At 54.4% G+C, this 25,828-nt stretch overlaps 2 protein-coding genes across 3 annotated transcripts in view; one reads left to right on the plus strand and one right to left on the minus strand.

Moving 5' to 3' along the window:
- The window catches only part of LRSAM1 (leucine rich repeat and sterile alpha motif containing 1), a 44,935-nt gene extending 25,522 nt beyond the window's left edge, over positions 1-19,413 (plus strand). For both annotated transcript variants that reach the window (XM_007194654.2, XM_057548568.1), the window contains exons 16-25: positions 5,817-5,916; positions 7,293-7,380; positions 8,384-8,458; positions 10,002-10,082; positions 11,630-11,725; positions 13,657-13,755; positions 14,771-14,902; positions 16,011-16,092; positions 17,629-17,762; positions 18,690-19,413. In XM_007194654.2, the coding sequence (XP_007194716.2) occupies positions 5,817-5,916; positions 7,293-7,380; positions 8,384-8,458; positions 10,002-10,082; positions 11,630-11,725; positions 13,657-13,755; positions 14,771-14,902; positions 16,011-16,092; positions 17,629-17,762; positions 18,690-18,815 (1,013 nt within the window). In that variant the 3' untranslated portion in view covers positions 18,816-19,413. The remainder of the gene's footprint in view (positions 1-5,816; positions 5,917-7,292; positions 7,381-8,383; positions 8,459-10,001; positions 10,083-11,629; positions 11,726-13,656; positions 13,756-14,770; positions 14,903-16,010; positions 16,093-17,628; positions 17,763-18,689) is intronic.
- A 1,570-nt stretch (positions 19,414-20,983) lies between these two features.
- NIBAN2 (niban apoptosis regulator 2) overlaps positions 20,984-25,828 on the minus strand; it is a 50,221-nt gene continuing 45,376 nt past the window's right edge. Inside the window, exons 9-14 of the mRNA XM_057548567.1 lie at positions 25,464-25,651; positions 24,637-24,792; positions 24,058-24,174; positions 23,831-23,938; positions 23,557-23,668; positions 20,984-23,095 (exon numbers count right to left, since the gene is read on the minus strand). Coding sequence (XP_057404550.1) covers positions 22,515-23,095; positions 23,557-23,668; positions 23,831-23,938; positions 24,058-24,174; positions 24,637-24,792; positions 25,464-25,651 — 1,262 coding nt within the window. The 3' untranslated portion in view covers positions 20,984-22,514. The remainder of the gene's footprint in view (positions 23,096-23,556; positions 23,669-23,830; positions 23,939-24,057; positions 24,175-24,636; positions 24,793-25,463; positions 25,652-25,828) is intronic.

The raw sequence follows: 25,828 nt of genomic DNA on the forward strand, positions 1-25,828 counted from the left end.
AGTTCTATTATTAGTTTTTTAAGGAACCTCCATACTGTTCTCCATAGTGGCTGTATCAATTTACATTCCCACCAACAGTGCAAGCGGGTTCCCTTTTCTCCACACCCTCTCCAGCATTTATTGTTTGCAGATTTTTTGGTGATGGCCATTCTGACTGGTGTGAGGTCATACCTCATTGTAGTTTTGATTTGCATTTCTCTAATGATTAGTGATGTTGAGCATCCTTTCATGTGTTTGTTGGCAATCTGTATATCTTCTTGGGAGAAATGTCTACTTAGGTCTTCTGCCCATTTTTGGATTGGGTTGTTTGGTTTTTTGATATTGAGCTGCATGAGCTGCTTGTAAATTTTGGAGATTAATCCTTTGTCAGTTGCTTCATTTGCAAATATTTTCTCCCATTCTGAGGGTTGTCTTTCCATCTGGTTTATGGTTTCCTTTGCTGTGCAAAAGCTTTTAAGTTTCATTAGGTCCCATTTGTTTATTTTTGTTCTTATTTCCATTTCTCTAAGAGGTGGGTCAAAAAGGATCTTGCTGTGATTTATGTCATAGAGTGTTCTTCCTATGTTTTCCTCTAAGAGTGTTATAGTGTCTGGCCTTATATTTAGGTCTTTAATCCATTTTGAGTTTATTTTTGTGTATGGTGTTAGGGAGTGTTCTAATTTCATTCTTTTACATGGAGCTGTCCAGTTTTCCCAGCACCACTTATTGAAGAGGCTGTCTTTTCTCCATTGTATAGTCTTGCCTCCTTTATCAAAGATAAGGTGACCATATGTGCGTTGGTTTATCTCTGGGCTTTCTATCCTGTTCCATTGATCTATATTTCTGTTTTTGTGCCAGGACCATACTGTCTTGATGACTGTAGCTTTGTAGTATAGTCTGAAGTCCAGGAGCCTGATTCCTCCAGCTCCGTTTTTCTTTGGCTATTCGGGGTCTTTTGTGTTTCCATACAAATTGTGAAATTTTTTGTTCTAGTTCTGTGCTATTGGTAGTTTGATAGGGATTGCATTGAATCTGTAGATTGCTTTGGGTAGTAGAGTCCTTTTCACAATGTTGATTCTTCCACTCCAAGAACATGGTATATCTCTCCATCTGTTTGTATCATCTTTAATTTCTTTCATCAGTGTCTTATAGTTTCTGCATACAGGTCTTTTGTCTCCTTAGGTAGGTTTATTCCTAGGTATTTTATTCTTTTTGTTGCAGTGGTAAATAGGAGTGTTTCCTTAATTTCTCTTTCTGATTTTTCGTTGTTGGTGTAAAGGTAGGAATGCAAGAGATTTCTGTGCATTAATTTTGTATCCTGCAACCTCACCAAACTCATTGATTAGCTCTAGTAGTTTTCCTGTAGCATCTTTAGGATTCTCTAGTATCATGTCATCTGCAAACAATGACAGCTTTACTTCTTTTCCAATTTGGATTCCTTTTATTTTTCTTCTCTGACTGCTGTGGCTAAAACTTCCAAAACTATGTTGAATAATAGTGGTGAGAGTGGGCAACCTTGTCTTGTTCCTGATCTTAGAGGAAATGGTTTCAATTTTTCACCATTGAGAACGATGTTGGCTGTGGGTTTGTCATATATGACCTTTATTATGTTGAGGTAAGTTCCCTCTATGCCTACTTTCTGGAGGGTTTTTATCATAAATGGGTGTTGAATTTTGTTGAAAGCTTTTTCTGCATCTATTGAGATGATCATATGGTTTTTCTCCTTCAGTTTGTTAATATGGTTTATCACATTGATTGATTTGCATATACTGAAGAATCCTTGCATTCCTAGGATAAACCCCACTTGATCATGGTGTATGATCCTTTTTATATGCTGTTGGATTCTGTTTGCTAGTATTTTGTTGAGGATTTTTGCATCTATGTTCATCAGTGATATTGGCCTGTAGATTTCTTTCTTTGTGACATCTGTCTGGTTTTGGTACCAGGGTGATGGTGGCCTCATAGAATGAGTTTGGGAGTGTTCCTCCCTCTGCTATATCTTGGAAGAGTGAGAAGGATAGGTGTTAGCTCTTCTCTAAATGTTTGATAGAATTCGCCTGTGAAACCATCTGGTCCTGGGCTTTTGTTTGTTGGAAGATTTTTAATCACAGTCTCAATTTCAGTGCTTGTGATTGGTCTGTTTGTATTATCTGTTTCTTCCTGGTTCAGTCTCAGAAGATTGTGCTTTTCTAAGAATTTGTCCATTTGTTCCAGGTTGTCCATTTTATTGGCATATAGTTGCTTGTAGTAATCTCTCATGATCCTTTGTATTTCTTCAGTGTCAGTTGTTACTTCTCCTTTTTCATTTCTAATTCTATTGATTTGAGTCTTCTCCATTTTTTTCTTGATGAGTCTGGCTAATGGTTTACCAATTTTGTTTATCTTTTCAAAGAACCAGCTTTTAGTTTTATTGATCTTTGCTATCGTTTCCTTCATTTCTTCTTCATTTATTTCTGATCTGATCTTTATGATTTCTTTCCTCCTGCTAACTTGGGGTTTTTTTGTTCTTCTTTCTCTAATTGCTTTAGGTGTAAGGTTAGGTTGTTTATTTGAGATGTTTCTTGTTTCTTGAGGTAGGATTGTATTGCTATAAACTTCCCTCTTAGAACTGCTTTTGCTGCTTCCCATGGGTTTTGGGTCATTGTGTTTTCATTGTCATTTGTCTCTAGGTAATTTTTGATTTCCTCTTTGATTTCTTCAGTGATCTCTTGGTTATTAAGTAGTGTATTGTTTAGCCTTCATGTGCTTGTATTTTTTACAGATTCTTAAATGCTGCTTTTAATACTTTTTCTTTGTATTTAATTTTTGATAGTTTGATTAATATGTGTCTTGGCATGTTTCTCCTTGGATTTATCCTGTATGGGACTCTCTGCGCTTCCTGGACTTGATTGACTATTTCCCTCCCCATATTAGAGAAGTTTTCAACTATAATCTCTTCAAATATTTTCTCAGTCCCTTTCTTTTTCTCTTCTTCTTCTGGGACCCCTATAATTCGAATGTTGGTGCGTTTAATGTTGTCCCAGAGTTCTCTAAGATTGTCCTCGATTCTTTTCATTCTTTTTCTTTCTTCTGCTCTGCAGTAGTTATTTCCACTATTTTATCTTCCAGGTCACTTATCTGTTCTTCTGCCTCAGTTATTCTGCTATTGATCCCTTCTAGAGAATTTTTAATTTCATTTATTGTGTTGTTCATCATTGTTTGTTTGCTCTTTAGCTCTTCTAGGTCCTTGTTAAACGTTTCTTGTATTTTCTCCATTTTGTTTCCAAGATTTTGGATCATCTTTACTATCATTACTCTGAATTCTTTTTCAGGTAGACTGCCTATTTCCTCTTCATTTGTTTGGTCTGGTGGGTTTTTACCTTGCTCCTTCATCTACTGTGTGCTTCTCTGTCTTCTCATTTTGCTAAAATTACTGTGTTTGGGGTCTCCTTTTCTCAGGCTGCAGGTTCGTAGTTCCCGTTGTTTTTGGTGTCTGCCCCCAGTGGCTAAGATTGGTTCAGTGGGTTGTGTAGGCTTCCTGGTGGAGGGGACTAGTGCCTGTGTTCTGGTGGATGAGGCTGGATCTTGTCTTTCTGGTGGGCAGGACTGCATCCGGTTGTGTGATTTGGGGTGTCTGTGACCTTATTATGATTTTAGGCAGCCTCTCTGCTAATGGGTGGGGTTGTGTTCCTGTCTTGCTAGTTGTTTGGCATAGGGTGTCCAGCACTGTAGCTTGCTGGTGTTGAGTGGAGCTGGGTCTTAGCGTTGAGATGGAGATCTCTGGGAGAGCTTTCGCCATTTGGTATTACATGGAGCTGGGAGGTCTCTGGTGGACCAATGTCCTGAACTCGGCTCTCCCACCTCAGAGCCACAGGCCTGACACCCTATATACACCACCAAGACCCTGTCAGCCACACAGCCAGGTACGTGGGGAGTTTCTTGCCTTTTGGGAAGTCTGAGGTCTTCTGCCAGCGTTCAGTAGGTGTTCTGTAGGATTTGTTCCACATGTAGATGTATTTCTGATGTATATGTGGGGAGGAAGGTGATCTCCACGTCTTACTCCTCCGCCATCTTGAAGGTCTCCAATGTCCCTATTTTAAAGTTCACCATCATCCACCATTTATAAAGAGAAAGATTGTGTTTGCATTTCTGGAAGGATGTTTATCAAATTAACAGATTGGAAATAGGCTCAGTGTTAAGGAACTTTTTTTTCCCACCTTTTCAAACTTCCCTATTACTTAGCTATTTTAGAAACTGAGCATGTATTATTTTTTTCTTTTTTTTTTTTAATTTTTTTTAAAATTAATTAATTAATTTATTTATTATTTTTGGCTGTGTTGGGTCTTCGTTTCTGTGCAAGGGCTTTCTCTAGTTGCGGCGAGTGGGGGCCACTCTTCATCGCGGTGTGCGGGCCTCTCACTGTGGCGGCCTCTCTTGTTGCGGAGCACAGGCTCCAGACGCGCAGGCTCAGTAGTTGTGGCTCACGGGTCCAGTTGCTCCACGGCATGTGGGATCTTCCCAGACCAGGACTCGAACCCGTGTCCCCTGCATTGGCAGGCAGATTCTCAACCACTGTGCCACCAGAGAAGCCCTAACATGTATTATTTTTATAACTGAAAAATTTCAATAAAAATAATGAAAAGGCAAGAAAAGGTAATAACCCAGAGTTGTTGAGGGCATATGGTATCAGGCTGTCCTGTGTGCTGCCAAAGGGAGTATGAATCAGCAGGCTCTTTCGGGAGGGCAGAAAGGGTAACTGGCATACATCATTCATGACCTTAAAACTGTGTACTTCTAAGAATTATTCTAGGAAATAATCAAATAGATGTGCACAAAGATATCTGAGCAAGGATATTTATAGCAGTATCATTTAATAATCGCAGAAAGACTCCAAATGCTCTGAAACAGAGGATTATCTTAAACTTTGGTAATCCAGGCACTGTAGTATTCTGTAGCTATTAACATCACGTCAGCATGTTGACATAGGGATGCATTCATAAAGGGTGAGAAAGTGGTATATTTAGTGTGATAACATTTTAATTTTCTTTTATTATGGTGAAATATACAAAGCATAAAATTTACCATTTTAACCACTTGTAAGTTTACAGTTCTGTGGCATTAAGTACATTCACATTGTTGTGCAACCATCACCACCATCCACCTCTAGAACTTTTTCATCATCCCAAAGTGAAACTCTATACCTGCTAAACAGGAACTCCCCACTTCCCCCTCCCCCGGACCCTGTAGAACCACCATTCTACTTTCTGTCTCTATGAATTTGACTGCTCTAGGTACTTTGTATAAGTGGAATCATACAGTATTTGTCCTTTTGTGACTGGCTTCTTTCACATAGCATAATGTCTTCAGGGTTCATCCACGTTGTAGCTTATGTCAGAATTTCCTTCCTTTTTAAGACTGATTAATATTCCGTTGCATGGATAGACCACATTCTGTTTACCCATTTGTCCATCAATAGGCACTTGGGTTGTTTCCACCTTTTTTGCCTATTGTGGATAATGTTGCTATGAACATGGGTATACAAATATCTGTTCAAGTCCCTGCTTTTAATTCTTTCATTTAAATTTTTAAAAATCCATCAATATGCATTAAAAATTAACCAGAAGAATATATATCAAAATGTAATAATATTTCTGGGTGACGAGACTATAGAAGATTATGTGTATGTTGTTCAGTGTTTTACAACTAATCAGACTTTCAAGCTGAAGTTACTTCTATAATTTAAAAAAAGAGATTTTTTTCTAAGGGTGACTGTCAGGTGGATGCCCAGGTAACGCCCATGAGGCCCCCCAGGAGTGGCCGCTCAGCCCTGTCCCCACCCCACCCCCATGTTTCCTCAGCGGCCATGCAGCAGATGCTTACTGAGAGCTGTAAGACCCAGCTCATCCAGATGGCCTCCGAGGCTCAGAGGCAGAACTTGGTCCAGCAGGCCTGTTCTAGGTAAGGTAAGGAAGAGGCTTCCCGAGTGAGGGACTTTGGGGAGCTGGCTCAGGGCCCAGGGCCATAGGGTGAGAGCTGGCATTGGAATCTCCTGCCTTGGGCCACCCCACCCTTGGCCATGTTGTCAGGAGCAAGTTACCTCTGGTCTAAGTGACTTTTCTAGTTGGACCCTAAGGAAACACAACTAGCCGATGACAGAGCTAGGGTTTGACCCAGGCAGTGTGCTCTTGACCATGGTGTACTTATAAATCTCCGGGGGTCATGGGTGGTGTGCACTGGAGGGGGCACGGTGATGGGGTTGCCTTCATGCTGACAGCCATTTTGGGTCTGGCCTTCCAAGTTCACCCCAGCGCCGTGGCTTTGTTGAAGGAGCTGCAGTGCCTGGCAGAGCCAGTTGAGAAAAGCTCCTTCGATGCTTAGCAGCCCCAGACGGGGATGGGCCAACAGCCCTGGCTGCCCTTGTGTTTCTCCTCCCACCTGGGTGGCTCCAGTGCAGGTGCCACCTCCCCCCCGCCCACCGGGCACCTGGAGCACGCCAGCCTCCCCGTGTCCCTGCAGATGCAGGGGGTCTCCCTCCTTCCTGGTGGTGTGACCTTGTTTTTAGGAGTGTGGGCACTAGGGCCAGACAGACATGGATTCACATCCCACTTCTATAACTAACTGTGAAGTCTTAGGCAAGTTATTTTCCCTCCCTGAGCCTCAATTTTCTTATCAGAAAAAAGGGGATAAATCACAGTACCTACTCCTAGAGTTGTTGGAGGATTTAATGGGCATTAATGATCATACTGTCTGCCACATAAGGGTCCAATAAATAACAGCTACTATTATGAAACAGACAAACTTAAACCCAAGATTGTACCAAAGTATGGACATATTAGGTTTGCAGAGTTTGGATTTTTGTGCCAAAGTCACTAGACTTGTTCTAGGGGGATGAGAGCAGGTCCACCGCCAGGGTGAGAGACACTGGGGTGGAGGGTGAGACGTTAGTGCCCGGGAAGGACAGCTTTCTCTCAGCCTGAGTGGCTCACCTGGGAGGTCATGAGCTCCCTGTTGGTGGAGGTGGGTGGGCAGAGGCCGGGCAGCCACTTCAGGGGGGGCATCGTAGGAAGGATTCCAGTGGAGGGGTGGATGACGGGGCCCGGGAGATCATCTCCCCAACTCTAGAGACACAGAGACTCCATCACCCTCCATCCAGGGCCATGGGATTCAGACAAAGCTCCATGTCCGCCCCCCACCCCAAGCCCAGGATGTGGCCCCCAGCAGGCGCTCCATGAGTATTGTTGAATGAATAAATGGTTTATCTCCATCTCCTCCAAGGCACCTGGCACATAGTAGGTGCTCAGGAAATGTTCATGAGTTTGCTGTGTTTCTGGCAGCATGGCTGAAATGGATGAGCGGTTCCAGCAGATTCTGTCCTGGCAACAGATGGATCAGAACAAAGCCATTAGCCAGATCCTGCAGGAGGTGAGCCCTGGGGGCAGGGGCTCAGGAGGGGGGCAGGAGGGGCACGGGGAGCCCGGAGCAGAGTGGCAGAACTCCACGTGGAGGCGCCGTCCTGGACTCCTGGACAGTGTGCAAGAACCAAGATGCTTAGAGAGCTGAGAAACGCACAGGCCATCAGGATGAGGGGCAGGGAGAGGCCTCTCTGGGCGGTGGGTTCCGCTCACTGAAGTCTAGAGAGGCGCCCTCCCCAGGCAGCCGCTCCCCGTGCTCCGTGGGGCTCCATCATGAGGACATAACGGGCGGAAGGCGGTGGTACCCACCCCGTGGAGTGCGCCCCCAGACTCCTCACTTCCAACCCCGCCGCACCTCCATCTGCTCTCCCGCCAGCTTAGCGGGCGCATAGCAGGTGCTGCTGAGTGGACGGGACCAGGAAGGACCCCTGTGATTTTCTCCCTCCTGTGTCCAAATTGTTCAGTCCCAGCTTTCCCTACAGGCCCTATTGGAGTCTCATTCCCCGACCCTCATATCACCTCCCTCCTTTCTTCCTCTGTGATGTTGTCCTGCCACTCCCTGACCCGTCGTTTCCTCTTTCCTTTCTCCCCAACTCCTATCTCTCTCTTCTTCCAAAACGCTTTGACTTAGTGTTTGTGAGATTGTCTGAGGAAAGTGCTCTGTTTCTTAGAGGGGATGTCAGGCCTCGTGGTTAAGGTGAGGCTGAGAGCTGGACAGACTTGCATGCTAGTGCCAGCCGGTTCACTTCTCCGAACCTCACTTTCCTCATCTGTGAAATGGGGCAGTGAAGGTACCCTCATCATCGCTTCTTCCATGTGCAGCGCGGGAAGAGCCCTGAGCACGGTGTCCAGCACGTAGTAAGCGCTTAATAAGTATTATTTTAAAAAATTAAACAAGTAAGCTGAAAAGTTGTCGTCTCTCTAAGAAACAGAAGAGGCATACGTTAAGGTGTCTTTGACGCAGATTTTGTTTTCCCTGCGGGCCCCCTGAGCGGCCGTGCTCTCTGTTGCAGAGCGCCATGCAGAAGGCGGCCTTTGAGGCTCTCCAGGTGAAGAAGGACCTGATGCATCGGCAGATCCGGAAGCAGGTGAGCGCAGGCTGCGGCCCCCCCCAGACCCGCCCTGTGGGCTTTCAGAGGCGTGAGGAGGGAGCTCCAGGCCAGCCCGACAAGAGGTCTCCCCAGCACCTCCCTCCCCTCACTGAGCCTCATGGAACCTACTCAGGGTGTCAGGAGGTGCCTGGGGCAGCACTGTGCATGCCAGCAGGTGGGACCTGTGCCTGCTGCTTCTCATGATGCCCAGGGCTGAGGGACAGGAGGCCTTGACTGCTTGGCAGCCGCAGGCAGGACTCCTCAGCCGGCTCAGACCCCAGTGTCCCCATCGGCCCAGATTGAGGAGCTGGGACAGGCTGACCCCCACCTGAGCGAGCAGGCAGGGCCTGGTGTCGGCTGAGGAGTGACCTGGGCCTGGAGGAGGGGGTGTGCTCTTGTCCGGGCTCTGCTGCTGACCTGCGGGCAGCCTTGGGCGAACCCCACGCTGGGCCTCTTGGCCACCCCGTCCAGCAGGGCTGTGTCTGGCTCGCTGGGCTCCCTGAGCGCGTGGCCTGGGTGGCGGCAGACAGAGCGAGCTTTCAGGCTACGGGACGCGCATCACCTCGTATTCAGCACACTTTGAATTTCACATTTTGCATGGTTGTTTTTTCCTTTTTCTTCTTTTTTGCCAAAACCAACTTACCTTTTTATTTCCCCCTTTAATTTCAATCCCACATTGCCAGACATGAATCTCATTCCTCTGACCAGGGGTTGGTGGGGTCATAGGAACATAGGGACAAAGGTCATAGGCACAGGGTAGAGAAGTCACTGGCCATGGGGTCTGACCCCGAGGGCTAAAAGCCCCCAGTCACACCCTGAAGGTATGTGGTGACTCCCAGACATTCTCACTATGGGTGGTTTTGACCCACCAGGCCAGCTCTTCCCCTTCAGACAAGCAGGGACATCCCAAGGAAAGGGCACACTCACTTACCCGCTGTGTGTCCTTGGGCAAGTTACTTAACCTCTCTGAGCCTCAGTTTCCTTGTCTGTAAAATGGAGGCAATAATACCTCCTAATAGGTATTGATGAAATGATGCAAATAAATTGCACAGCACAGTCCTAGCATGTGGAATCTCAATAAATATCAGCTACTACTATTATTGTTATTATTATTCAGTCACTTCCATTGCCCTCTGCACTCCTCTGTGACAGCTGTTTAGAGGAAGCAAGAGAATTGGACTGGTAAGAGGCTCAGTGAGAATTCCGTGTCTGTTCTTCACTCTGGTCCTCACCTTGAAGGAAAGCCCCTTCATTCCACATACCTTGATCAGCACCCATTCTGGGCTGGCCCTGTGCCCGGCTTTTGATCAGCAGTACTGTCCAGGACAAGAGTGTCCACGCAGCAAAGCATTCAGGGCCATGAAGTAACGAATTCTTTTTAAACCCCCACTGATGAGGTTCCCAAGGTACACAGGTCCCCTTCATTGCAGGGCGCCCCCAGAAAGGATTCTTAGATCCACTTGGCCATCCAAGAGCAGCGGCACAGGATTAAACCGTGGTTAATGTGAATTAAAAAACCCCTGTCTCGTCTTCTGTTTAGATTAAGTTAATAGAAACTGAGTTATTGCAGCTGACACAGCTGGAGTTAAAGAGGAAATCCCTGGACACAGAGGCACTACAGGTATGTAGGGTTCCCTAGCCTGCCCTGTCCCCCACCCCACCCCCAACTAATGCCCCCACCGCCTCTCAGCTGCTCTCCAGCAGACAAGGCAGTGATGCTGGAGGATGCCCTGGCCCCAGAAGGCTCGTGGGAGCCCAGTCTGGGGGCCGAGCCCAGCGCAGGCCAAGGTTAGGGCTGGGATCAGCCCGTTGCTAGGCAGGAGGGTCAGAGGAAGGAGGGTTTCATTGCCGAGGCTCACCCAGGCTGCATCTCCACCTCCGTGTTTTCTTTGGTTTGGAGCTGGGTTGCTACTGAGCTCCCTGTCTCTCTAAGTCATGCTTCTGGGGCGCTGGTTCTCACGGCTGACATCCTCTGGGGAAGGAGCTTTCTTGGTGTCCCAAGGATGTCTGAGGAGAGGGCCCAGCTGTGGCCCTGTGAACTCCAGCCTGGGTGTCCTGCTCACACAGGTGTGGCGGCTGCAGGGACTAGCAGACAGCGTTCTGGACAGCAGATCTGGGACCCGGGTTGTCCCCGCACAGTCTTGCTGTGTGACCTGGGTGGGGAGGCGGGGAGGCGGGGAGGCGGGGAGGGGCCGCCCTTTCCCTGCTCTGTACCTTAGTCTCCCCAGCTGTACGCAGAAGGGTTGGATCAGTGATGTGTGAGGACATGTGCCCCGTACCAGGCTTTTGAGCAGAGGCTTCTGTCTGTCACCGTCCCTGTGTCTGTCCTCAGTGGAGCAGTCTTCATTTGTCTCATGGGCTTCTCGATGCAGGAGAAGAACGCTGGGGTCTGGAGTCCCACGGGTCTGTCACCGTATGACCTTAGGCAGGTCGCTTCCCCTCCCTGGGCCTCCGTGTCTCCCCTGCATAAAAGGGAAATAGTCTTCCAGGCCCAGCCTGTGTCTGGGGGCCGTCAGAGAGGAGTGGGCTAGCAAATGGAAAGGCCTCAGCCTTGCGGGGGTTGGTGTTGCTCTGAAAGAAGATGCAGCCACCGTGCTTGGTGGGTGCCCATGCCTCCTGCCCATTAGCGCTGTGGGGCTCCTGTTTTCGGGGTCTCCATGGGGTTTCCAAGAGGAGGAGAAGAGTGGAACGCGGACACAAATGGGGCTTTCTCGGGTTTACACATCACTCCGTCTGTGTGGAGCCTTCCCGGCTGGCGTGGGTCACTCACCCACCCTCCCTCCCGCTGTTTGCTTCTGTCCGCGTGCTCCGTAGTCAGTGAGACTGAAGTCGGGTACCTGCTGCTGGTCATTTCCTTTGTTTGATGTTTCTTACCACTGCACTGTCTTCGGTCACTAGATCCCGTGCCTGGCCTTACCCACTGGGGAAGGGAGGTACAAGCTGGTGAGAAGGTGGGGAGGGGATGCTTGGGCGGAGAGGCCCCTCTGGTCTGTTTCCCCAACTCTCAGCCTGAGATCAGGGACAGAGCCTTGAATGGAGTCGGACCCACTGTGGCCCCCGGCTGCCAGCTGAGAACTGAGTGAGGGGGATCCTGCCGCGGCGCTGCGGGGACTTCTTGGGCCGGGGTACTGCGAGTTTCCCAGCACTGGGCGTGGTCTTGTGTTGCAGGAGATGATCTCGGAGCAGCGCTGGGTCCTGAGCTCCCTGCTCCAGCAGCTGCTCAAAGAGAAGACACAGCGAGAGGAGGAGCTCCGGGAGATCCTGGTGCGTCTGGCTTCCGCGTCCAGAGTCGCTCATGGGTTTGCTTTCCCTAAATGCTCTTGCCGTTCTTAGAAACACTTTCATTAGTCTAATAATTGTTGTTCGTCAAAGAAAAAATGGAAAGTACAAAGGAATCTCACTTCTGAGAGTTGTCTATTGCTAATATTTTGAGGTATGTTTTCCAGACATCGGGATGCATGTTTATGGTGATGCGCATACGTGCCTGTAACACAGAACTGCGCACCCCTTTCCCACCAGCTCGTTTGCACCTGCTCTTTCCTGTCTTTCGTGTCCTCTGCGTTCCTTCCGTGGCTGCGTTGAGATGGGCCCTCGTTTGCCTATTGTCAAGCATACTTCCTGTTTTTTTACTTTTAATAAGCAAGGCTGTCTCGGCAGCTAAGTGTTTGAGAACAGCCATGGGTATGTATTTGCTCAGGACAGATGCCCCGGAGAGTACTTGGTGTGTCCAGGGCAGACCATTTAGTAAGCCTTCGGCAGGAGTTGCCCAACTGCCCCCTGGACCCACATGGGTTTGATTCTGGCACATCATCAGGGTGGCAGAGCCCCATTTAGGGTGGCAGGTCAGGGTCACTTCCTCCAGAGCCCAAGTGCACCTGAGTGGTCAGGACCCAGCCTTTCCTGTGGCGTTGTTACCGCCCCAGACGTCCTCTGAGCTCCACCGTGGGCCAGGCCCTGTGCCAGGGATGGAAAGGGGCGAGACCAGTTTCTTCCCGAGCCCCGCACGAGCCCAGATGGCGTGTTTGTGCCAGTCAGAAGCTGCCTGTTCCTCACGCTGCCTCACCTTCAAATTGCATTAATGTGTGACCCGCGCCCTGAGTGCTGTGCAGGGGCGGCCATGCCGCGGCCGTGTGCTCCCGCCCTCAAGGGGCCTCGGGGACTCACTGTCCACCTCATCAGGACATGACCATCGGGGTCACGGGCTCCCAAAGAGAGGTGTGCCCACAGCCCAGAGAGGGCCAGGCCGGAAAAGGGGAGCCAGCTCGGCAAGGTACAGGAGGGGCCACTAGGGGGCGCTGGGGAGATGCCTGCAGTGTAATCCTGCCGCCCACATCACATCGACCCCCAGCGCGCGGCTGCAGTCCTGGGTGGGTGGCTGGGTGGTTGAGAGCACAGGGTCCGGGCAAGACAGATCTGGGTCTGAATCCCGGCCACGACACGGGCAGCTCTTTGACCTTGGCTGGCTGGTAATCACTCTGAACTAATCACTCAGTTTCTTCACCTGTGAAGTAGAAACTATTTCACAGAATTGTGAGAATTAAGTACAAGGGCATCTCCCAGCGCACAGCACGGTCTGACACGAAGTGCCCTGACGTTGCTGCTGCTGCTGTTAGTATCGTGTGTTCACTGCTGTGTCCTCAGCACCTAGAACGGTGCCTGGCCCAGAACAGCACTCAGGAATGTTTCAGTGATGGAATGGAGGAATCGGTTTGAATAGCATGTTTATAATTCTCCGGCTTTGTCAGGTGAAGCCCACTCCGGAAGCTGCAGGTGTCCTTAGAATCTTATTTCTCTCCCTGCCTGGCACCCAGAGGACACACTAAGCCTTCTTGGGGGAAGAAGACGGCTGCTTAGTGCTTTGCTCTTCCCATAAGCAGATGAGAAGGTGTCCCGCTCCAAGTCATGATGCCCGGGGAAGGGGGGGGACGGGCACCAGGTGTCAGCAGCCCAGGTTCCGGTCCCCCCACCAGGTATGCTGTGTCTGAGATCGTTCTCAGCAGTAAAGTGGGGGTAGTGATGCTTCCTGCCTTTCCGGGCTCAGCAGTTTAAATGGTGAGGCAACAGTGGGTAGGAAAGTTCTTTGTAAAATACCAAGTCATCCACGTGCTCAGAGGAGCAGAGTTCACAGGTGTCACTGTCATTATGGTTTCTATTCGCTGACTTGTAACTAACAGTGTCTGCTTCCTTCTTGACAGACGGAGTTAGAAGCCAAAAGCGAAACTAAGCAGGAGAATTACTGGCTGATTCAGTATCAGCGGCTCTTGAACCAGAAACCCTTGTCCTTGAAGCTGCAGGTGAGGACTGCTGGTGCCCACCCTGCAGGAGCCTCTGGCCTCAGCGATGCCCGGCTTCCTGACCTGTCCAGTTTAATTCCATTCATATTTCTGGTGACTAAGTGCACCAGGTCCTGTGCTTGACCCGGACAGGGACAGAAAGGAGAGGGAGGAGCGTTGGTTCTGGTGACTGAAAGACCGTCACTGCTGGGCGGAGCAGAGACCCGCAGCCCGCTGTGCACTCCCCAGGGCAGGGGCTGCGGATGGGACAGACGTGGTCCCCAGCCCCCCCCACCTCCCTCTCTCCCCCTCTCTCCCCCTCTCTCCCCCTCTCTCCCCCTCTCTCCCCCTCTCTCCCCCTCTCTCCCCCTCTCTCCCCCTCTCTCCCCCTCTCTCCCCCTCTCCCCCCCTCTCCCCCTCCCCCTCCCTCCCTCTCACACACACGCACACACACACACGCCCCCCCTTTTTTTTTTTTTTTTAATAAAAATGGAGTCTTTCTTGGGACTTCCCTGGTGGTCCAGTGGTTAAGACTCCACGCTTCCACTGCAGCAGGCACAGGTTTGATCCCTGGTCGGGGAACTAAGATCCTGCAAGCTACGTGGCACAACCAGGAAAAAAAAAAAACAAACAGGAGTCCTTCTATAAGTCTATTTTGGCAACTTCCTTTTTCCCCTCAACAATAGTGACAGGCTGTTCTCCAGGCCCGTGTGCGTAGATCTCCTCGTTGTTTCCAGACAACTGCACAGCATTTAGGATCTGCATGAGCCCTCATTTGTTTAAACAGTCCCCTCTTGATGGGTACTTAAGTTGCTTACATTGTCACATTTACAGAGTGGCAGTGAACTAACTTCCTCATGCATCTATCTCTCTGCCCTTACATATCCATTTTTGTAGGAAGAGTTCCAAGAATACGTTTTACATATTATGTTATATGTATTTGAACTCTTTGTTTGCTGTTGTAAGTAAGTAATGGCTTCTTGGTTTTTTCCCCGTCCGTGGTGCGCTTGGCTTCTCCCTGGGGTCTGTCCTGTAGGAAGAAGGCCTGGAGCGCCAGCTGGTGGCCCTCCTGGTGGAGCTGTCGGCCGAGCACTACCTTCCCATCTTCGCCCACCACCGCATCTCACTGGACATGCTGAGCCGGATGGGCCCTGGGGACCTGGCCAAGGTGGGCAGCAGCTGCCCCTCGGGGGAGGTGAGGGCGGCGGGCAGGGCCCTGGCCCGACCCAGCCAAGGGGCCACTTGCTCTTCACGCAGTTCTTGGTGAGGCCTGCGTCATCAGCTGTCCCAGGGCCACCTTGCTCCCAGAAGGCCAGAGCATGTGCCCCACCTGCCCCCAGTCATGTGGCTACAAAAGCCAGGGCTGTGGGTGCTGCTGACCCCAGATTGTTGCCCCCCTGCCCCGCCCTGTTCAGATTGGATCTTCACCTGGTTGGGCTGGACAGCCAGGACCTTGGAGCTCATCTGGACCAGCCCCCTCCCCACCCCATGGATTTACAGTTATCACAGCAGCAGCACTGCCCGAGCCTTGTACATGCTGCACTGATTCATTTACCCTTCAAAAAGAGACAAATACCGATGTCGGCAAATACTTGACAGTGCTAGGCGCTGTTCTAAGCATGTTTTACATACGAATTCATTGAATCTTCCCAACAACCTGGGCAGGCACGTGCTGACATTGTCATCATTTTTCGGATGAGGAGGCTGAGACACGGCAAGGTAGCAGTTTGCCCAAGGTCACACAGCAGAGCCAGGACTCCAGCCCAGGCGGCTGGCCCGGTGCCGGGGTCCATGCTGTTGACCGCTTTGCTGTACTGCCCGGCCCTCGGCTGACGCAGACACCGGGGCTCAGAAGGGCGACACGGCTGTGTGGCCCACGCTCAGGAGCACTGTCTCTGGAGGCTGAGGGCCTGTGATTGTGGCACGGCCACTTCTCAGCAGCTCAGCCTCGGTGTGAACCACCTGACCGCGTGAACTGCGACAGAGGGTCCTGACTTCCTGGTCGTCACGGGGGTGACGGGGGGTCATGCGGGTGAAGCTGTCAGCACAGCTCCTGCGTGGGCTTTGCACTTGCTAAACTGTAGCTGTTACTAGTGTTGGTTTCCCTCTGGGCCTCAGTGTCTCCCTCTGCTGTACGGATTGTCGGGCCCTCGTAGGCCTCCACGTTTCCAGCTGAGGGTGCTAGAAGCCAGGGAGGAGGTGGTGGCTCTGACCGTACCGCATAGCAGGTCCCTTGCCCAGCCCAGGCCATAACCTGCCCTCCTTGGTCCGTGCAGGTGGGCGTCTCGGAAGCCGGCCTGCAGCACCAGATCCTGCGCAGAGCCCAGGAGCTGCTGGACGCGACCAGGGCCCGGCCAGGTACTGACGCTGAGCTCTCTCCTGAGCAGAGCCCTCACGTGGGGGCTGCGGTTGGGGGCGCCACCTGTTTACAGTTCAGGACGAGTCCTGAGGGCCACTTCTAACCCTGGCCGGTCCTTCAGCTTCCCTCCTAAAGGAATGATTTATAAATGGGAAAAGCAGACTCCAAAAATGGAGAAAAAGAACTTTTCCTACAGCAGTTTGGGGACCCTTCTGGCCTCCCTAAACCCACCCTACACACGTCAGGAACCACCCACAGGATCCCTGGAGTGGAGGGAGAAACCAGCCGGACCAGTGCCCACCCCGTGCCCAGCACTGCGCCCCAGGGCAGGCCTGTGGTTTGGACGTAGAAAGGTGTTTGTGATGGTTGTGAAGGAGGTGCCCTGCCCTCATCCGGAGGCCCGGGAGAGGGCAGGTGCTGCGGCTGACCCAGGGGAAGGCGCGGGAGTCGGGTCTCCCGTGTGCCGAGCAGGACGGGTATCACGCATTTGACGACCACCGTGTCAGGTCACCTTTGCTGCAGCCCCGTGAGGTGGGCACCATTGTTACCCTCATCTGAGGGATGAGGAAACTGAGGCAGAGACAGGCTAACCGTAACTCTTAGGGCTTCTTCCTGATTGTGGCCGCCCTGCAGGGAGGGGCTGGGCTGGGAAGGGCAGGAGAGCCTCGGGAGTTCTCCCCGCAGTTCTCTTTCTGATCCCAGGACTCAATATGTGTTATATTAAATATAGACGCGCCCCCTTACAGTGATGGTCTGGGGGGACACCATGACCCCTAGAGGGTCTACAGTGGTTGTGATAGGCTTTTTTTAAAAAAAACTTCAGGTTTTTTATAATTATAAAAAATACTACTTGTAATTTAACCCGTAGAATAAATGAAAAACATGAACTGAGGGGATGGGGATCAGGGATGGAGAGAGACTTGGGGATGTTGCTGGTGCACGTGGTGTGATAATGAGAGACACCAATTCTCATGTCCTCCTTCGCGGCGGTTGGGACCCAGGCAGGGGACGCTGGATCCAGGGCAGAGCAGTGGACATGCTGGGGGCTCTGCCGGGGGACAGGGGGAGCAGCCTTGAGAGTTGGTCACTCCTCTCCCTGCTCCTCTGGGTCACCTGCGCCTGGGCCCCTGGGTGGAGAATCTGCGAGCAAGCGAGGTCCGGTCCTACCCAGGGCTCCTGCAGGGCCGCTCTACCACCAGATGGCCCTGTGGCCTCGGGCAAGTGGCTTCCCCCTCTGAGCCTCCGATTTCTCATCTCTGACAGTGATGAGCCCTACTTGCAGGGTGGCTGTGAAGGATTCAGGGTATGTTAGGGGTAAGAGGCCCCAGTTAACCGGCGTCCCAGCTGTCCCATTTTACAGGTGGGGGAATGAGGCTCAGCAAAGAGGAATAAGAGGGTGTGTAGGAAGGCAGGATCCTGGTCAGATCCCGTTCCCCTCCAGCTCACTGTCTACTTGGGGCAGGCAGAGCCAGGGGAGGCCCTAGGGATCGGGGTCAGGTGGGCATGACCCTGCCTCAGCCTCTCTGTCCCCACAGAGCTGCTGAAACCACCCCAGGGCGAGGTCCTCCCCACGGCCCCTGAGGAGCTTCCCGAGGCAGTGAGACCATCAGCCCCTTGCGCGGAGCTGGAGGCCCAGACCTCAGAATGTGTTGTGTGCCTGGAACGGGAGGTAAGTCTGGGGCAACGGGCCCAACCCCCCACCCGCCTGCCCAGCGCCTGCCGTCTGGAGCCTCTTGGGCAAAAAACAGGAAATTAAAATGACCCATGATCCCATGACCCAAACATGAGTAATGCGAACATCATTTTCTGGGCCTTTTTTCTTTTTTTCAAAAGAGAGTTTTTTCTCCCACTTAGGAAGTTTCCCTTCGTGTATGCATTAAGTCATTAAATATCAACAACACAATTTTCTCTGAAGAGACTTTAAAACCTGTTTTAAAAACTGTAACAAAATTGGTGCCTATTATAAAAATTCAGCAATGTAGCACATAAAATACCCCCCCTCCCCCCAGAGTGTGATCCTACTTAGAAAAGGTCGCCACGTTAGCAGTTTGATTACCCTGTGGTTTTTGCTGGGCTCGGGGAATGCGGTGACACAGGGGGCCTTGGTGGTTATAAATTTAACCAAACCCCTGCTCTGGGCCCCGGAGGTGGCTTCCTAGCTCTTATTACAAACAGTGCTATACTGAACAGCCTTGAACAGAATTTGGAGCACATCCTTGGTTACTTCCTTAGGATAACTTACTAAAAAGAGGAAATGCTAAAGCAAAGAACAGACACACTTCCATGGCTTTTAATCCATAATGCTGGGGTGGTTTTGAGACCGAGGGTCCGGGCAAAGTGCATAGAAAAACCAAAAATTGGGAACAACGTGCGCATCCAACAGCCGGGCTGGTGAGATAGGGTGGGGATGAAAAACGTGCACGCTGTTACAGAGAGGGCCAGAGAGTGACCAAGAAGGGCGGCGGCATGTGCTCCTGTGCTGACTGGCGCATGACGACCGTGCTGTCAGATCTTTAGCGGCCGGGGGCCTCCCTTGCCCCATCCCCAGGGAGCCAGGCCGGGCTGGGGCCCAGACGCTCCCGCGCTCTCTCCTCAGGCGCAGATGATCTTCCTCAACTGCGGCCACGTCTGCTGCTGCCAGCAGTGCTGCCAGCCCCTGCGTACTTGCCCGCTGTGCCGCCAGGACATCGCCCAGCGCCTCCGCATCTACCACAGCCGCTGAGCGCCGGCCCGGGCCTGACACCTCCAGCCCCACCTCTGCCACCTGCGGGCCCAGGGCTCCAGCTCCCGCTCTGTTCTCCATGGGCTAGTACGGGCCCCTCTGTCCTGGCCCAGGCGGGGACAGGAGTGTTCCTGACCAAGGACAGAGCCAGCGTGAATACTGTGGAGGAGGAGGGAGGACCCCCCGCCGCACGAGGACAGGGTCTGGGGTGTGGGGTGGCAGCGGGCCTCCATCTGAGCACAGGCCTGAGTGTCCCAGCTGTCTCTGGCAGTCCCGGCCCCTCCAGGAGCCTCATCAGGGGAGGCCGGGCAGGGCTGTCCCACTGGGCAGGGTGGTGGGAGTGCAGGAGGGCCCTGGCCGAGGGGAGAGGTGGGGAGGCCACCGTGGCCTGTCCGCGGACTGACTGGCCAGAATGTGTTCAGGGCGGGCCTGGTGCCGCGAGCGACGTCGGCCCCTCCTCGCCTCCCTCTCTGCTGCTCCCCGCACGCTGGGCCCCTCTGCTCTCCAGATCTGCACCTCACCCCACGCAGCTCAAGGGCAGGCGCTGAGCTTTGCAGACCCGAAGCGGGAACGTCAATAAACCCATCTCCAGCCTGCTCCTCCCGCGTCATCACTGGGTCCTGATGGAGCCCGGGGAGGGGGAGGGGGTCGCAGCTCAGTCAGAAGGGAAGGGGGGAGGTGCGGTGTTCCCAAAGGTGAAGTTATCCAAACCTCCCTTGTTGCAGGTGGAGAGACCAGGGCTCTAAGAGAAGGGCTCAGAAAGTCTGCGGAGCTTGTGGTGCCGTGTGGGCTGTGCTGTGCGCTCTGTTATCGTTACCCCAGACCAGGGGGCTGGGTGTCCCGGGCCCTGCGACAGGAACGTGGTGGCACTGGCTCTGGCGCCTAGAAGCATCTTGACCCCTGAACCCATGCAGCCATGCAGGTTGTTCATTGCACAATTGCAGAAGGAGCCATGCCCCTTGTACTCACTGTAGAGCTGTACCTTTATTGTGCATTTTCTGGCAGATAGTTTTGAGCCAAGGGCAGCTTTTTCTTTGGGCTAGAGGCAGGCCTGCTCGGGGCGCCTGGGCTCTGCCTCCAGCTAACTCTGACCCTGGCCAACCTTCCATATCCTAGTTCCCCATCTGTTCAGCAAGGGACACGATGGATGGAGCCCTGACCTAGGCCGGCGGCCACCAGGGAGCACTGAGTGCTCATCGCAGGCACAGCGTAAGAGACGGCGGGATGCAGGGGACAGGCCCTCACTCTCCCTGCCTTGTTGCGACTGTCAGTCCTGTGGGCTGAAACAGGACGGATGAAGGGCCCATGTCATGTGAGTCCTGCTTTCCAGGTACCCGGGGGACCTCTGATGGTTCCCCTCCCCACACACCCTCCTGGGCTCTGCTTAGCTAAGAGGGGAGACTGAGGCCTGCGGTGGGCAGGGCCACCTCGCAGAGCACAGTGTTTGGCGGGTCTCCTTGAACCTTCAATAGGCCCCCCTTTTATAGACGAGAAGCCTGAGGCTGAGTTCAGTGACTTGCCAAGGTCAACGGCAAGACTGCAGCTGAGCCCCTGCTTTCTCACCTCAGCCCTCGTTAACAAGCCTTCAGCCACTGGCCACCGTCCCCCAAGGTGATGGGGGCCCCATAGCCTCAGCCCAGGTTCCCCGCCTTCCTGGACCTCAGTTTACACATCGGTGAAATGTGACAATGGTGCCCGCCACCTGGAGCTGCTGTGAGGCTCCCTAGTCTTGCACAGAACGTGCACGGCCCACAGGAGGTGCTCAGAAATACTAGCTGTGTGAGCAGGAGTCTTGAAAACACTGGCATCACTGTTTGGATCTAGTGTGAGCCTCGGGCCCACCCGCCATGGGCACCCCAGGGCCACGTGGCCATAAAGTAGCTGCCCTCCTGCCCTCACTGTTGCCCGAGACTGCCAGAGGTGCACCCTGCATGGATCTGGCTGAGGAAGCCATCTGAGCTGCCAGCAGGCTAGTCACCTACCTGCTGTGTCCCTTCTCTCCAAGCCTCAGTTTTCTCCTCTGTCAAATGGGAAAATAGAGGAACTCTGGCCACGCACCTGTAAGTACTCGGTCAAGCGACCATCCCAGAAAGTCAAGGTGCACAGATGCTCCTAGTCAGTGTCCAGCCCAGGTCTCCCCCTGCTGGCACCACACATGGGCCACTGGCTTTAAATAAAGCATTTATTGATTAGTAGAAGCTTAAACAGTTTGCATAATATTTTCAATACAAGATCTGAGAAGGCTGATTGGAAAACCACAAAAGAAGGCACCAGAGGAGAGCATCTTCAGACAGAACGTGTTGGTAAAAGAGGTTAGTGAGGCGTTGAGTTTAGGGCTTGGGGGACTGGAGGGGGGGGCGGTGGGTGGTCCCTGAGCACCAGCCAGAGCTGCACGTCCTGTGGGTCCCAGGGCCCGGTCCAGGAAGGAGATCGAGGGGATGGAGGATGCAGGGCTGGGATGGGGTTGAGGACCCTGAAGGACTCCGTTTCTGCCCTGCCCACCCTCCCCTCAAAGCAGCAGGGGAGGGGGTCTGGGAAGGCCAGGAGGTCCCAGCCCCTGGAGATGGTCTTGGCTTGACCCTCACCCCAGGAAGGGGGATGGCTGGGCCCCACGTGACTCATGAGGACATTTGAAGAGTCCTGGAGTTTTCAGGGTGGGGGTGACTGGAAACTCAGAGCAGCAGGGGCCGAGCCCCAGCCTGACCCAAATGCTCAGTGGTGCCCTGGGGTGCCTCGGCCCATCCCCCTGCCCCTCACGAGCCCCGCAGCTCCCTGGGAGGACAGCGCGTACCTTGGAAGTGGCCTGCAGAGTCCACACCCACCCAGCCCTGCCACTGAGCAACGTGCCACCGCCCCCCACCCCCCCAGCCCAGCACAGGGGGACAGAGGGACTCCGGAGACTGGACCCCAGCAAGTGGAGGGGGAGGCAAAGGCCCAGCTTCCAGCAACCCTCCATCTGCCACGTCGCCCACCTCGCCCACCCTCCCAGCAGTACCTCTGCAGAGGTCATGCCCTCCTTCCCTCTGACACGTCCTCTCCCCAGACCAGCACGTTCCAGGCCTTTCTTGTTCTCTCCTCAGGCCCATGGCCCCATCCCCCTCCGCGAGGCAGCCCTCCCCCAGCCTGAAGGCCCCCTCCTTGCACATCCCCTCACCCGGGGCGGGACAGCAAGGCCAGTATCCACTCTAAAACTGGCCTCTGGGGCCCAGCCGGGAGGAGGGAGGAGCGGGGCTGAGACGGGCCTCAGCGCTCCATCTTCCTGGTTCCAGCGAGCCCCTTGGTGAGAGGAGAGAGGATCCATGGGCTCTGTGTCACAGCAGATGCTACTCTTACCGCCCTCTTCCCAAGAATGGCAAGACCCACGAGGGAAACGGGCCACAGAGGCAGGGCAGGGAGGGAGAACTCAGGGACCCAGGGCCACCGAGTGCTCCCAGCCCCCTCCGCTGTGCTCTGTCCCCAGCAGGAGAAGGAAAGCCGAGATCATCCCACAGAAGAGAAAACAGACCAAGTGTGACCGAACCCAATAAAGTGACTCAGGTGGGCCCGTCCCCGCCCAGCCCCAGAGGTGCCACACCAGCCCGGCCCCATCCCCACCCGGAAGGCACAGATCCAGTGCTCCCCGCCCAGAGCCAAGCCTTCCAGTGCCTCGGAGGGAGTGGCCCGTGTGCCATGTCCAACAGAAGCTCGGGGGCGACTGGCCTAGAACTCAGTCTGCACCCCTGCACCATCCTCGGTGGTGGTATGGATGGGGGGGTGGCCGCCAGGGCCGGACACCTGCTCCCCGGTCTCCTGGTCACTGGGCTTGGGAGGCTCGAGGTCCGAGGCCTTTCCAGGCGGGAGCTGCCGGAGGGGTGAGGCGGCCTCAGGGGCCGCCCCGGGCTGCGGGCTCTCCTGGGTGGGGGCCCCATTGAGCAGGGGGCCGGCCGGCGGGGGGCTCTCGGCCTGCTGATCCTGGGCCAGCAGCCCATGGAGCTCGGTGATGCTGTCTGCGGACGCAGGTGCTAGCGGCTCCGGGACAGCCTTGAAGGGCAGCCCCGCCTCCTCGTCCTGGACCACGGACACCACCTGCTTGGCACGCCGGCGCTTTTCCGAGAGGATGGCTGCTTCCGGGGTACCAGGGCTGCCGGGGTCCCCACCACTGTCACTGCTGCCGCTGTACTCCTCGCCCCAGTCGATGGGCACGCCCTCGGCCAGCAGGTGCAGGTTGGGGTCGCTGTTGTGCATGACCACGCTGTCCCGGTACAGGTTGTGCTTCCTCTGCACGGCGGCCTCCTTCACGGCTACAGGACAAGAGGGCGGTGTCGGGACGTTCACCACGGGGCCGACGGCCGCCAGCACACCCTAGTGTGCCCAGCTGTGACCTGCATCATCCCCCAGAGGCCTCCCTCGGCCTGAGTGGGTGCTGTGACTGGGACGAGGCTTATTTCAGGCCTCAATGCCGGGAAGCAGGGGCTGTGACCCTAAACCCTGTCACTCACCTGATGCTCCCCAAAATGTCAAGGACCCACAAACAAACTAAGGCACAGGGATGCGATGCTACCCTCCTGGGGCCACACCGCTAGTAGTGGGCCCACCCCAGCCCACGGCGTAAGTCTTCTCTTTTCTTTGTAGCTTAGCTGACCCCACCAGGAAGACCTCTGGGTGGCCACCTCCACCACCCTCCAGGCAGTAAGGGTCCCAACAGCAGCAGCACCCCCCACCCAGCTCTGCAGCCAGCCCCCGGGGGCCGGGAGGCACGCACCCTGTAGGATGTCCTTCATGACCGTCTGCAACACCACTTCCTCGTACGTGTTCTCCACCAGGATGAACCTGGCAAAGTCCTCGAATATCAGCTCCTGGAACCGGGACAGCTCCTGCCGGGCGGGGTTGTGGGTGGGAGCAGAGAGGGGTGGCCAGGGCTGTTGGTCAGGCCCAGGGCTGGGGCTAGCAGGGGGAGGGGAGGGGTGGGGGAGGGGAGTGGGGGGAGGGGTGGGGGAGGGGTGTGGGAGGGGAGTCGGGGGAGAGGGCGCACTCACCGACTTGCAGGTGGGCGCCAGCTTCTTGAGCAGGAACGGGATGGTGATCTGCAGCAGAGCCTCCCGGAAAAAGCGCTTCCGCACCGTGCTGCTGTCATAGTCGTATTTCTGCCAGGAAAGAGGGGCCGGGGCCGGGGCTCTGGGTCAGGGAGCTCCACCGGCCCCTGGTCTGACCCGAGCCCCCGCGTCCCCCTGGGTGGAGGGGTGGGGCCAGGCCGGCGGCTCACCTTCAGCACCCGCTCCAGGATGCGCTGGATGGACTTGCACAGCTCCTCCTTCGTGGGCCCCTTCCCCAGCTCCTGGTGCAGGAGGGTCTCGAAGGTGTACACAGCGTTGTCCATTTGCTGCCGGTGGGGCACACCACGGGGCACGTGAAAGGGGTGCCCGCCGGCAGGAGGGGCGCCTGCGTGCTCAGCTGCCCGTTCACTCGCTCACTCCTGTACTGAGTGTCTAGCGTGCTGGCTCAGGGCCGGGCACCAGGGCCAGTCCCTGCCTCAGGGAACCAGAGGCCCTGGGCCCTGTGGGAAGGGGCTTAGGGAGCAAGGAGGGCCTCCCAGAGGAAGGGGTCTCTGAGACCCAAAAGATGAGTCTGAATTAGCCAGGTGGGCAGAGGGACAGTGTCCGAACAGACCAGAGAGCAGCGCAGCAGAGAGCACGCCGGGGCCGAGCGTGGCTGCAGCGAGGCCCGTGAGGAGGACGAGGAGGGGGCCGGGGAGGAAGGCCACAGAGGCAGGGCCTCCTCCCCAGGAGATGGGGACCTGGGGACGGCGGGTGCGGGGGGAGCTGGGGTAGCACCCTGGGCTCACCTCACGCATGAGGATCTGGGCTCGCTGCTTGAACACAGACGTGCTGGACACGTCGAAACGCTGCTGCAGCCCATCGAGCCGCAGCGGCTCCATCTTCTCATAGCAGCTCTGCATCTTGAGGGGGTGGTACGCCAGCTGGGACAGCTTCTCCATGTACTGCAGGGAGGCAGAGGTACGCGGGACCTGAGCGGGGGCCGCCAGAGTAGCCAGGCAGCCCCCAGCCCTGCGGCTGGCACCCGGGAAGGCCAGCCGGGGGTGGCGGCCACAAGGGCAAGCGCTGGAGGACCCGGGACAGGAGGCAGGAGGAGCGGGGTCCGGCAGCACAGCATGTGGGGAGAGGCCAGCCCGGGTGCTGCGTGACCCTGGGCAAATTGCTCACCTTCTCTTAGCCTCAGTTTCCTCAGCCTCCAAATCAGGAGATGGTTTTTCATGATCTCTAAGGTCTTCTATGGCTCTCAAATTCTATGATTATTATTGTCAAGGGACTCAGTTCGGGGTGTAGAAGAGGCTAAGATTACAGGACCAATTCTATCTGCACCTGACAATCATGTGGGGCTCCAGGCAGCCGACTACCCCAATATGGGGTCTGTGGAAGACCGTTCACCCCGAGAACCAGCGAACTTGGAAGTGAGAGGGGCTGGCTCCATTTGTGGGGTGCACGAAACAGCATCTGTGTACCTGCCCGGCCCCTCGGTCTCCCGCAGCCCCTCCGTTCACAGGTTATGCCCCGGAGGGGAGCGGCCAGCCCTGATCACAGTGAGGGTCTGACGGGGGGGCCAGACCAAACCCCAACCCAAACCCAAACCCGGGGCCAGTGCCTGGCTCACCTCGCCCAGCTTGTCGATGCCGCCCTCATTGATGACGTTCAGGTTCATGTCGGTGACCTCCTTGAAGAAGACGTCCCGCACTTCGGTGAAGCCCTGGCTGGTGGGCACCATCAGGGCCTCCAGGATGGACGGGATATAGGGCTGGACATGATTCCGGACACACACCTCCGCCTTGGGGAGGATGGAGGCTGCACCGAGGGAGCTGGTTAGCGGATGGCACCCCCGGTAGCAACTCCCACCACCCCAGACCCCCAGGCTAGCGGCAGGCTGTCGTATTATTCTTTAAAGAAAACCACTGGACAACATTAGCAAACTGAAGGATTCTTGAGGAACAGCTGATAACGCAGCACAAATAACGGAGTTCT

Source organism: Balaenoptera acutorostrata, chromosome 6 (assembly GCF_949987535.1).
Source record: "Balaenoptera acutorostrata chromosome 6, mBalAcu1.1, whole genome shotgun sequence".
NCBI classification, from domain to species: domain Eukaryota; kingdom Metazoa; phylum Chordata; class Mammalia; order Artiodactyla; family Balaenopteridae; genus Balaenoptera; species Balaenoptera acutorostrata.